This window comes from Acipenser ruthenus, chromosome 20, assembly GCF_902713425.1.
Source record: "Acipenser ruthenus chromosome 20, fAciRut3.2 maternal haplotype, whole genome shotgun sequence".
NCBI lineage: Eukaryota > Metazoa > Chordata > Actinopteri > Acipenseriformes > Acipenseridae > Acipenser > Acipenser ruthenus.
The window spans coordinates 16059043-16071960 of record NC_081208.1 but is presented as its reverse complement, the minus strand read 5'-3'; the positions used below and the strand labels follow the sequence as shown (position 1 = coordinate 16071960).

Here is a 12918-nt window from a genome sequence, read left to right as displayed (position 1 = left end):
TCACACCCCTCTCCCTCTCTCTCCCTCTCTCTCTCTCTCCCCTCTCTTTTCACTCCCTCTCTCTTTCCTTTCCTCTCTCCCACAGTGACTCAGAGAGTAGGTCAGCCTCAGACAGACCAGCCTGTTATTGAGCTTCATGCAAATTTGTGTGCGTCTGAATCTCATAGGAAAGAATGGCATCAGTGATTCATGAGAATTCAGAATTCAAGTTTTCCTACTACAACACTGCAACCCTTTAAAGGAGTGCTAACCAAACCTTCTTTAAAACCTATTCTCTTACCTCTTATTAACACTAGCAACATTGCCACTTATCCCCTTCTTTTAAGGAGTGACAACCAGTTCTTTATCTCTTACAAACAGTAGAAACATTATCACTGCTTCCCCTGTAAAAGAGTTGTAACAAAGACTTCTTTGAAGCCCATTCTCTTGCCTCTTATTTGCACCAGCAGCATTGTCACTTGTCTTCTGTTAAAATACGGGTACCTCAGACAGACCAGCAGCTTCCTGCCTCACTTCCTGTCTGCTTCATAAAGCAGCCCTAGCTCTGCTACAGGCTGTGGAAACGAAAGCAATCGAGCGCCGAGCAGGGAGCCTGCAGCGCTCTCATTCAGTCTCGCTGCCCTGCCAGTGGAGACGAAAGCAATCAAGCTCCGAGCAGGGAGCCTGCAGCGCTCTCATTCAGTCTCGCTGCCCTGCCAGTGGAGACGAAAGCAATCGAGCTCCGAGCACCTATTCTATGTGATGGTGTATTGCTTCAGTTATTCTGAGTGGTTCTGGGTTGAGTTGCTCCTTCAAGATCGAGTTCATATCATTTCAAATCTTTCTCCATTCGGCTTTGAGCTGCTTTGAACGTGTCTGGAGAATCCTGAGTGCTGGGCACTGACCAGCCTTCCTCATTGCATTCAAACCATGTGATGTAACCGTTGAACTCCATCAGCCCCGCCTCCTCTCTCTGTATGTTGAGTTGAGTTATAGTCACACTGTCACATGAGTAGACTGGAATGAAGGCTGCTTAGTGTCTGGCAGTGAGGATTCTGCAGACAAGCCCAGTGTCTGGCAGTGAGGATTCTGCAGACTAGCTCAGTGTCTGGCAGTGAGGATTCTGCAGACAAGCTCTGCGTCTGGCAGTGAGGATCCTGCAGACAAGCTCAGTGTCTGGCAGTGAGGATTCTGCAGACAAGCTCAGTGTCTGGCAGTGAGGATTCTGCAGACAAGCCCAGTGTCTGGCAGTGAGGATCCTGCAGACAAGCTCTGCGTCTGGCAGTGAGGATCCTGCAGACAAGGTCAGTGTCTGGCAGTGAGGATCCTGCAGACAAGCTCTGCGTCTGGCAGTGAGGATCCTGCAGACAAGCTCTGCGTCTGGCAGTGAGGATTCTGCAGACAAGCCCAGTGTCTGGCAGTGAGGATCCTGCAGACAAGCTCTGCGTCTGGCAGTGAGGATCCTGCAGACAAGGTCAGTGTCTGGCAGTGAGGATCCTGCAGACAAGCTCTGCGTCTGGCAGTGAGGATCCTGCAGACAAGCTCTGCGCCTGGCAGTGAGGATCCTGCAGACAAGCTCTGCGCCTGGCAGTGAGGATCCTTCAGACAAGCTCTGCGTCTGGCAGTGAGGATCCTGCAGACAAGGTCAGTGTCTGGCAGTGAGGATCCTGCAGACAAGCTCTGCATCTGGCAGTGAGGATTCTGCAGACAAGCTCTGCGCCTGGCAGTGAGGATCCTGCAGACAAGGTCAGTGTCTGGCAGTGAGGATCCTGCAGACAAGTTCTGCGTCTGGCAGTGAGTATCCTGCAGACAAGGTCAGTGTCTGGCAGTGAGGATCCTGCAGACAAGCTCTGCGTCTGGCAGTGAGGATCCTGCAGACAAGGTCAGTGTCTGGCAGTGAGGATCCTGCAGACAAGGTCAGTGTCTGGCAGCGAGGATCCTGCAGACAAGCTCAGTGTCTGGCAGTGAGGATCCTGCAGACAAGCTCAGTGTCTGGCAGTGAGGATCCTGCAGACAAGCTCAGTGTCTGGCAGTGAGGATCCTGCAGACAAGCTCTGCGTCTGGCAGTGAGGATTCTGCAGACAAGCTCAGTGTCTGGCAGTGAGGATCCTGCAGACAAGCTCAGTGTCTGGCAGTGAGGATTCTGCAGACAAGCTCTGCGTCTGGCAGTGAGGATCCTGCAGACAAGCTCAGTGTCTGGCAGTGAGGATCCTGCAGACAAGCTCAGTGTCTGGCAGTGAGGATCCTGCAGACAAGCTCTGCGCCTGGCAGTGAGGATTCTGCAGACAAGCTCTGCGTCTGGCAGTGGGAGTCTTTGGGGAGGCAATATTATATCTGCCCCCTTTGAAAGAGTTCTAACCGTTATTAAAACCCATTTGCTTTCCTCTTATTAGTTTTATTACCATAGTCACTGGTCACCCCTTCAAAGGAGTGCTAACCATCTTTAAAATCCATTCTCTTACCTTGTATTAGCTGTTGTATTAACATTATAACTGGTCCCCTTTAAAGGAGTGCTAACCAAGGCTGCTTTAATATGCCTCTGATAAGCACTAGAAACATTCAAGTATAGCTGTAGTATATAAATATAACTATAAATAGGGCTTCTAGTTTTCGGGTTTTATTTTTGATCACGTGAGGTCCCTTTAAACATATTTTGAGTCGATTCGCTTTCTTAATCAAACACTAATTACCAAAGGAAGTTGTTTCTTTTTACCCTCATATCTTGATTGAGTTCACAAACGATGTGCATTAATCTCACCTGATTCTATCTGAACCTGCATTTCATTCTGGCTCTAATCGCCCTATTCAGCTTATTATTTTCCACTGCGTTAGTTTCCATTAGTGCGTCACTAATTTAAACAATCTGGTATTCAGTTAAGGCTTAACAACCATTAATTAAGGTTTAAAGGGAGGGAGAGAGATGGAAAATAAAAACCAAAAACTAGAAGCCCTAACTATAATATATAAATATAGCTATAATATATAAATCTCTGGATCTCAGGGTATCTGTCTGAATCATGTGTGGTGTCCTCTGTACGTGCAAAGTCTAATAATTAATTTCCATGAATACAATGTGACAGTTATTACAAGTTTCAGTTTTGCAAAGCATTTTTTTAAAGAACAAAACAAGTCTTTTAATAGAAAGATAGCTTGTGGTTCTTCTGCTAAATGACCGAAGATGTGAATGACGTCTGTTAGTTATTTTCTGTGTTGACATCAGTGGGTGACATTCCTGTCAGTGCTCAGCCAACCTGGCTACAGTAATCAAGGATGGAAAGTACTCTCTGAATACCAGACATCAGCCATTACTGCAGCCTGGTTATCAAAACACTCAGGGACTGGCAAGCTATATAGCGACTTTCAAACACTGTTCTGAAATGAGTGACGGTTAGAAAAGGCCAAGTCTACCTACTTTTCAATAGTTTTCTATATATTATACAGCAGAAGCACCAACAATGATTCACACAGTCTCCCTGAGTTTCAATCGCCATAGTTTTATATATTATACTTCTTCTTCTTCTTCTTCTTCTTCTTCTTCTTCTTCTTCTTCTTCTTCTTTTCTTCCTGGATTATCATCTGCTCAGATCTCAGATAGACCAGAAGCAGCAGCAGCAGCAGCAGGCTCAGGCCTGGTCAGTGTGATTGTGACACATTGGTGTCCTCTAGTGGTGCTGAAAATCATAGCAACTCAACTTTATTCACTGATTCCCAATGTTTAAATAAGCATAGTTTTGTAATATTATAGTTATCCTAAATATGCCATAATCAGTTGGGTTATATGTTAATGAGTCCTGTTAAAAAGTAAACGCATGGATTTTAAATGAGCCTTGGTTAGCACTCCTTTAGTTAATAAGAGGTAAGAGAATGGGTTTTAAATATAGTTATCCTTTAAAGGAGGGTAGTGATCATGTTAATAAAGCTAATAAGAGGTAATTAGTTCTAATCAATGTGCATAAGAGCAAGGATTTACAAAGAACACCACAGACTAGACACAAAGGCAGGATCAATTAATAACACCAATTTATTAAGTACAGACACAAAAACTGACAGAAAATATTACAAGTCAAAAGTAATTCTAGGTCCTTGTCTGCAAATAGCAGGTTTACTCTGTGGTTACTTTATTAGTTTCTCACAATCGCTAAGCACAGTTTCTGATACTGTTAACAGAAAGGTCATTCAAAATGATGTAGACAGCATTCAGAACTGGACAAATGACATTTAATATAGAAAAGTGTAAGGTACTGCACGCAGGCAATAAAAATGTGCATTATAAATACCATATCAGAGACACTGAAATTGAAGAAGGAATCTATGAAAAAGATCTAGGAGTTTATGTTGACTCAGAAATGTCTTCATCTAGACAATGTGGAGAAGCTATAAAAATAGGCCAACAAAATGCTCAGATATATTGGGAAATGTGTTGAATTTACATCAAGGGAAATAATGTTAAAACTTTACAAGACCTCATCTAGAATATTGTGTTCAGTTCTGGTCACCTCGCTACAAAAAGGATATTGCTGCTTTAGAAAAAGAAGAGCGACCAGAATTATTCCGGGTTTAAAAGGCATGTCTTATGCAGACAGGCTAAAAGAATTGAATCTATTCAGTCTTGAACAAAGAATACTGTGGCGATCTGATTCAAGCATTCAAAATTCTAAAAGGTATAGACAATGTCGACCCAGGGGACTTTTTCAACCTGAAAAAAGAAACAAGGACCAGGGGTCACAAATGGAGATTAGATAAAGGGGCATTCAGAACAGAAAATAGGAGGCACTTTTTTACACAGAGAATTGTGAGGGTCTGGAACCAACTCCCTAGTAATGTTGTTGAAGCTGACACCCTGGGATCCTTCAAGAAGCTGCTTGATGAGATTCTGGGATCAATAAGATACTAACAACCAAACAAGCAAGAAGGGCCTTCATGTTGACATGAGAGCGCGGTCAGTGGTTGATACACGAATGCTGTTCCCATCATGAAAAACATCCTAGTGTGCAACTATGTAGCTTTGTATCTCACAAAGGTGGATGTCATTGTTGGCCGAGATGAGATCTGCAAAGTCCAGTTCTTGTTCTGGTGTTACAATACATGCAAGCCACAAACTCTATAAATACAACAGGTTACATAAAGTACTGCTATTCATACCTATTCTCAGTTCAAAACCAATTATAGATGCAGCTGTTGCTTGCCGCAGATTTGGTTGCACTGCCAGCTTTGCTTATATGTCATACTGCAGTTGACGACATGGTCTACAATTGCTGCTCGAATACCACAAAACTACCACGATCACTTGTGCACTCCCATGTGTGGAATGTGCATTCAAAGTAATGAGCATTAATTGAGAGCCACAGCATAGAGATATATGTGTTCTGAAAACAAGACGCTTGCTTATTGAACTTGTATTCAAGTGATGGAATTGCATTAAGTGAGCCATGCAGATGTTTTTTGAATTTTGCATTGTGTGTGTGTGTTAACCAGAGAAATGTGTTCGTAATTTTGCAAATGAGGAGTCCGTTTTGGTGTTTGTGTTACCTGTTTTGCTCGTGCTAATAGTTTCAGGATTTTTGCCTTAACAATTGAGACTGTAATGAGCTAATGTAACTGAATTAGTTATTCAAAAAAAGAAAGAAAGAAAGGGAAGCAAGAAAGAAAGAAAAAAGGACAGAAAGAAAGAAAGAGAGCACAGGGTCTGAGTAGTGGGCTGACACTGTCTTTCTATTACAATATGGTTAATCAGTATCTGTTTCTCCACACTGAGCGCTGATATGACTCTGACATCATCAGCAAACACACACCTTGTTGTGGGGTATTGATGCAAACACTGCTTTATTGATTGAGTTATTAGAGCTGTTAGTCCCTGCAGATCCCATGCAGCATATCTCTGTTTAATGAATTTTATAAAACCTTGACGTGACTTCACTAAGCAACACAAGCTTGTCTATTCACTGCTGTGACACAGATAAAGAAACAAACCTTTATATCTGAGACCTGAGCAGATTGCACCAACCAAGAAGAAAAACAAGTACTTACCAGACATGTCACTCTCTCCCTCCCTCTCTCCCTCTCTCCCTCTCTCTCTCTCTCTCTCTCTCTCTCACCGGGCATGTCACTCCCTCCCTCTTTCTCCCTCCCTCTCTCCCTCCCTCTCTCCCCCACTTTCTCCCTCCCTCTCTCCACATGCCTCCTGTCTCTGTATCTATCTTCCTCTCTCTCCCTCACTTTCCCCTGTCCCCCTCCTTCTCTCCATCCCCCCTCTCTCCCCCCTCCCTCTCGCTCCTCTCTGTCCTCTTGGTGTCTGTGAGTTTCGAACAGACAGTGACATTTTAAACATGATTCAGTCCTCCCTAGCATGTCTATATTCTCTGTGGAGGGCAGAACTGAACACAATATTCTTTTACACATATTTTTATTGACATTTTATTGACAAGTATGATCACTAACAATAAGGATTCTAAACCGGGTAGTACACTCTAATCCAATACATCCACATAATCCTTTTCTTTTTCTTTTCTTCAGAAGAATTGAAGAGATTCAGAGCGTGGAAGTGGTTTGTGTTCCGGTCTTGTTTGCGCAGAGGCAGTCTGAGCTCAAACAAACCCCGCTGTCTAAACAAACACGCTCCTCTTCCCAGCATGCCGTGAACGCTGGCGCTGGCAGTGAGAGCCGTGTTGACTCAGTTCTCATCTCCTCTTTCTTGTGTGCTGCTCAGTGAAACCCTACTGCGCAGATTTTCTTATTTTTTCCAAATGCACTTCATTAAATCTCGTGATTTATTTTGATTTTTATTCAAACCTTGCAAAGGTCTGTAAACTTCCATTTAAGTCATTTTGTAAAACTTCTCAAAGGCTGGTTCTAATGATGCAGCAAGCTGAGTGGCTATCCCAGAACTAGAGAGAGTTTCTCCTGTGAAAAGGTTAGTGTAAACTCTCTACTGTCTGTCTATCTGTTTACCTGTTCATCTATCTGCTATAGTAAATATCTGTCTGTCTGTGTGTCCATTAATCCACCATACTTATCCTCAGAATCTATCGATGCATGTATCTGTCTGTCTGTTTTAACTGTCTATCTGTCTATCTATCTATCTATCTATCTATCTATCTATCTATCTATCTATCTATCTATCAGTTTTGTTTTTTTGTTGTCATTCTGTGTGTCTGTCTATTGGTTCTTATTGCCTCAGTCTATCTGTCGGTCTGTCTGTCTCTGTCTTTCTATTTGTCTGTGTGTCAGTTATAATCACATGATGCACACAGTGTGACCTTTCTACTCCTGTGACCCCCATGTGTACGTACGTTTGTCACACTGTTTTTTGCAAACTGACATTAACCTGAAGATTTCCTGCAAAAAATAGATTCAGCTGCTTCCATCAACCACCATAAACTGCAGTAACTGTAGACAATGGAACCAGCTAGAATTTGCCCAACCAAGTAAACAAACTGTAGTTACAGCATTTGGCCATCAGTAGTGGCAGTGGCGCTGTCTGTTATGCAAAAACATAATTATCAGCAAATTGTGAATAAAAATATATATGCAGACCACAGAAAGATAATTTCAACTGTAATATCCAGAAGAAATTTGGATAACTTACCAAGTCTGAAAACTTGATAAGTTATCCAAATTTCAACTGATTACAAGTCTGCTGAGACACTGAAATCTCACAGGATCTTGGATAAACACCACTGCAATTGTTGTGTTCATAGCGTAGAACCTGGCACTTTGAACATCAGAATCGTTTGGATCGCGCTGCAGTCTTGCAGGATCTTGTAGGAGACTCCACTGCGTTACTCTACAATGAAACAGTCCAGAGCCTGGGGTGTGCCCGTGGACATCCATAATCTGACTCTCAGGAGATCCCAGCAGCGCCTCACAAACCAGAGCTACATGTGGGGCGAGCTGGGAGACTCCACGCTGAATCACAAGGTCTTCATAGCCGTCATCTTCCCTGCCTGCCTGGTGCTGATCCTGTTCATAGCCACCGGGAACGTGTCCATTCTGAAGGTAGGTATTGATGTGTATCATGGGAAAAAAGTGTTTTTTGTGGATTTATACAAAGCGTTTAAATGATTATGATTTTCTTTCTACACAACTGAAAACTTTTGACTGAAACGTCCTGAAATCTACACGTCTCTGTGTCCCTGTCTCTATCCCGCTCTGTGCCTGTCTCTATCCCTGTCTCTATCCCTCTCTATGCCTGTCTCTATCCCTGTCTCTATCCCTCTCTATGCCTGTCTCTATCCCTGTCTCTATCCCTCTCTATGCCTGTCTCTATCCCTGTCTCTATTCCTCTCTATGCCTGTCTCTATCCCTGTCTCTATCCCTCTCTATCCCTGTCTCTATCCCTCTCTATCCCTGTCTCTATCCCTGTCTCTATCCCTGTCTCTATCCCTCCCTATCCCTGTCTCTATCCCTCTCTATGCCTGTCTCTATCCCTGTCTCTATCCCTCTCTATGCCTGTCTCTATCCCTGTCTCTATCCCTCTCTATCCCTCCCTATCCCTGTCTCTATCCCTCTCTATGCCTGTCTCTATCCCTGTCTCTATCCCTCTCTATCCCTGTCTCTATCCCTGTCTCTATCCCTGTCTCTATCCCTCTCTATCCCTGTCTCTATCCCGCTCTGTGCCTGTCTCTATCCCTGTCTCTATCCCTCTCTATCCCTGTCTCTATCCCTGTCTCTATCCCTGTCTCTATCCCTCTCTATGCCTGTTTCTATCCCTGTCTCTATCCCTCTCTATGCCTGTCTCTATCCCTGTCTCTATCCCTGTCTCTATCCCTCCCTATCCCTGTCTCTATCCCTGTCTCTATCCCTCTCTATGCCTGTCTCTATCCCTGTCTCTATCCCTCTCTATGCCTGTCTCTATCCCTCCCTATGCCTGTCTCTATCCCTCTCTCTATCCCTATCTCTATCCCTCTCTATCCCTCCCTATGCCTGTCTCTGTCCCTGTCTCTATCTCTCTCTATCCCTGTCTCTATCCCTCCCTATCCCTGTCTCTATCCCTGTCTCTATCCCTCCCTATCCCTGTCTCTATCCCTGTCTCTATCCCTCCCTATCCCTGTCTCTATCCCTGTCTCTATCCCTCCCTATGCCTGTCTCTATCCCTCTCTCTATCCCTATCTCTATCCCTCTCTATCCCTCCCCATGCCTGTCTCTGTCCCTGTCTCTATCCCTCTTTATGCCTGTCTCTATCCCTCCCTATCCCTATCTCTATCCCTCTCTATGCCTGTCTTTCTCCCTGCCTCTATGCCTGTCTCTATCCCTGTCTCCTGGTGTCCCTGTCTCTATCTCTGTCTATGTCTGTCTCTATCCCTGTCTCTATCCCTCTCTATGCCTGTCTCTCTCCCTGTCTCTATGCTTGTCTCTATGCCTGTCTCTCTCCCTGTCTCTCTATGCCTGTCTCTCTGTGTCCCTGTCTCTATGCTTGTCTCTATGCCTGTCTCTCTCCCTGTCTCTCTGTGTCCCTGACTCTCTATGCCTGTCTCTATTCCTGTCTCTCTGTGTCCCTGTCTCTCTCCCTGTCTCTCTCTCTCTCTCTCTCAGGTGCTGCTGTCTCGGCGCTGCTCCTCTCGTGATGTCACCACGCTGGCTGTGATCTCGCTGGCGTTCTCTGACCTGGGTGTGGGGCTGTTCTCTCTGCCCCTGCTGTTCCTGCTCGCCCTGGAGCTGCCCCTGCCCTTCCGCTCCTGCCTGTGGCTGGCCTGCCTCACCTTCTCCTGGGCCGTGGTCTCCACCCTGCACCACCTGCTCATCGCTGTGGACCGCTGGCACATCGTGGCCTACCCTACCCGGTGAGTAGCGCAGGAAACTGGAGTCCACAGCTTCGAACAGGAAAAGGCTCCACGAGGAGCCAAAATGGAGCTTGCAAAAATACTGTGCACAGTGACAGACACACTACTGTACTGCACAGTATTTTTGCATACCACTTTTACAGTTTTTCCCCATGGTTATGTCATGTATTTACCACAGTTTACCATGGTTAGCCATGTTTTTTTTAATATGCTTTATCAAGCCTTGCTGTGCTTCACAGTGCTTGGTTATGCTCTGCCATGCTTTCACTGTGCTTGCTCACCCTGTGCCATGCTTTCCCTATGGGACTGTGCTATGCTCTGCCATGCTTTCCCTATGGGACTGTGCTATGCTCTGCCCTGCTTTCCCTATGGTATGCTCTGTCCTGCTTTCCCTTTGGGACTGTGCTATGCTTTGCCCTGCTTTCCCTATGGGACTGTGCTATGCTCTGCACTGCTTTCCCTATGGTATGCTCTGTCCTGCTTTCCCTATGGGACTGTGCTATGCTCTGTCCTGCTTTCCCTATGGGACTGTGCTATGATCTGCCCTGCTTTCCCTATGGGACTGTGCTATGCTCTGTCCTGCTTTCCCTATGGTACTGTGCTATGCTCTGTCCTGCTTTCCTCCTCCAGGTACAAATCCCTCATGACTCGTGGGAGGGTGGCGGCTCACTTCACTTCCTGTTGGCTAGCTGGCATCGTCGTCTCTTTCCTGCCCGTTATGGGGTTCAACAACTATTCCAAACAGAGGCACCCCCACGAGCCGGGCTGCCATGCGGGGGACCCCCGAAACGACACGAGCAGCAGCCCCGTCCCGGGCTGCAGGTACCGGGAGGTGATGGACTTGCGCTACCTGGTCTACGTGCTGTTCGTGGGCTGCATGCTGCTGCCCCTGCTGGCCATGTCTGGCCTCTACACCAGCGTGTTCCTGAAGGTCCGGGCGCACAGTCAGCAGGCGCGGGGCCGGCTGGGGAAGCTAGGACAGTTCTACTGGCGTCAGCGGCGCATGGCCTTCGCCATGGTGAAGGTGGTGAGCTGCTTCTCTCTCACCAAGCTGCCCTTCCACCTGCTCAACCTGGCCCTGCTGCTCTGCCCAGCCTGCACCCTGCCCTTCTGGGCTCTGCCATCCGCCACCCTGCTGGCGCTCTGCAGCGCCGCCGCCAACCCCTTCCTGTACTTCTACGAGAATCAGGACATGATGCTGGCCCTGCAGAGCACGCTGAGGCAGCCTGAGGGCCGGGGAAGCCAGGGCAGGGGGCACGAGGAGTACTGATGCCTTCTTTACATCATAGCATGTATATTATATAGCACATCGTTAAATTATCATTTCATCTTATTATGCTTCATATAAGTAGCCCTCAGAACCATCATAATTGAATTAATGTTGAAATAATTGAAAAGTGTATTTCATAGTTGTTACCCCTTGTGGCGGAGTGTCCCGCCTCTATGTATTATTATTTGTATTTTTGTTTGCGGCGCGGGTAAAAGCGCAGCGTCTTTTATTATATATTTAAAAACCCCGTGAGGATGCATGGCTGATCAACTACTGATTATTTAACTAGCTGACAGTCATGCATCCTTACCAAACGCGTGCAGACTCTGGCCGAGGGATAATAAGATAATTAACAACTAGTTAATCCCTCGGCCAGAGTATATAAACCTGCAGCTCTCTGCACTTGATGTTGGGTGTAGAGAGGAGAGTACGGGGAGTGGAGTGGAGAGTACGGGGAGTGGAGTGGAGTGGAGAGTACGGGGAGTGGAGTGGAGAGTACGGGGAGTGGAGTGGAGTGGAGTGGAGAGGAGAGGAGAGTACGGGGAGTGGAGAGGAGAGTATGGGGAGTGGAGAGGAGAGTACGGGGAGTGGGGAGGAGAGTACGGGGAGTGGGGAGTGGGGAGTGGAGAGTGGAGAGTGGAGAGAAAGAAGGAAAGTTAAAAACAATTGCTAAAACGTGCTGGAGTATCCAGCACGACACTTACTTGTTTGTTTATTCGTTTGGCCCTCGTGCCCTTTTGTTTTGTGTTTTGTTGTTTTGTTTAAATCTTTTGTTTTGTTTGTTATTAAATACGCTGAGTGCAATAGCATTCAGCTTCACCCGCCCATCCACTGTTTTGGTGTCAGTTACTTCCTGGTCCGTGACGTCATCCACTTCACCACTGCGAGCCAGACTGTCACATATGGTGTCCTGCGTGGGACAAACAACGCCTCCAAGAGCCGGACCAGGACAGAAAAGGGCGGTTTTTTTGTTTGTTCGTTTTTTTTTCAAATTAAATAATGGGAAGAAGGAGGAAACAGCAGCAGCAGGTGCAACATCGCGGGGCTGGTCGCAAGTCCCGCCGGGTCTCTGCTGTGCTGGACGTCTGCCTCACCTGTCTGAGGGGTGAGGAATGGTGCTTCGCCGTTGGTGAGGTTGGGCATGTAGCACCCGACCAACCCCCTCCATGGCAGGTGAGGGAGGAGCCTGAACATCCTGCGCTCATGTGGGAGGAGGATGAGGGGTCGGTCCGTCCACAGCCCAAGAGGGGGGAGGCCGAGTGTCCACAGCCAATGGCTCCACTAGCAGGGGAAGAATACCTGCTGGTTTCACTTCCACCACCACCGTCCGAGGGAAAGGAGCAGGAGCTGCCTCTGCATCCTCCGAGGCGGACTGGTCCACTCTCCTCAGAGGGGATCTGGGACTGGCTGGCGGAGCCTGAGAGGGATATCGTGGACACCCTCCCTGCTGTGATCAACCTCCTGTGGGCAAGAGATGGGGAGCGCTGGGAGGCCTGGGAACAGAAACACCACCCAGCATCCCTCCCAGACATCGCAGCCATGGTGCTCAACTAACTGGCTGCAGATATGGGAGGGGCCCCGCTGCTGTTTCCAGCACCAGAGGGAGAGGGGTCATCGCTGCCGTCTCCAGCGCCAGAGGGAGAGGAGCCATCGCTGCCGTCTCCAGCGCCAGAGGGAGAAGAGTCATCGCTGCCGTCTCCAGCGCCAGAGGGAGAAGAGTCATCGCTGCCGTCTCCAGCGCCAGAGGGAGAGGAGCCATCGCTGCCATCTCCAGCGCCAGAGGGAGAAGAGTCATCGCTGCCATCTCCAGCGCCAGAGGGAGAGGAGCCATCGCTGCCTTCTCCAGCGCCAGAGGGAGAAGAGTCATTGTTGCCATCTCCAGCGTCCGAG

At 47.2% G+C, this 12918-nt stretch overlaps 1 protein-coding gene across 1 annotated transcript; it reads left to right on the top strand.

Annotated features, from left to right (window-relative positions):
- Positions 1-6251: 6251 nt before the first annotated feature.
- Positions 6252-11478, top strand: LOC117425239 (adenosine receptor A1-like). The gene is made up of 4 exons (XM_034042043.3): positions 6252-6889; positions 7677-7974; positions 9511-9758; positions 10389-11478. The coding sequence occupies exons 2-4, from the start codon at positions 7768-7770 to the stop codon at positions 11026-11028; spliced, it is 1095 nt and encodes a 364-aa protein (XP_033897934.2). The 5' UTR covers positions 6252-6889; positions 7677-7767; the 3' UTR covers positions 11029-11478.
- Positions 11479-12918: the final 1440 nt, after the last annotated feature.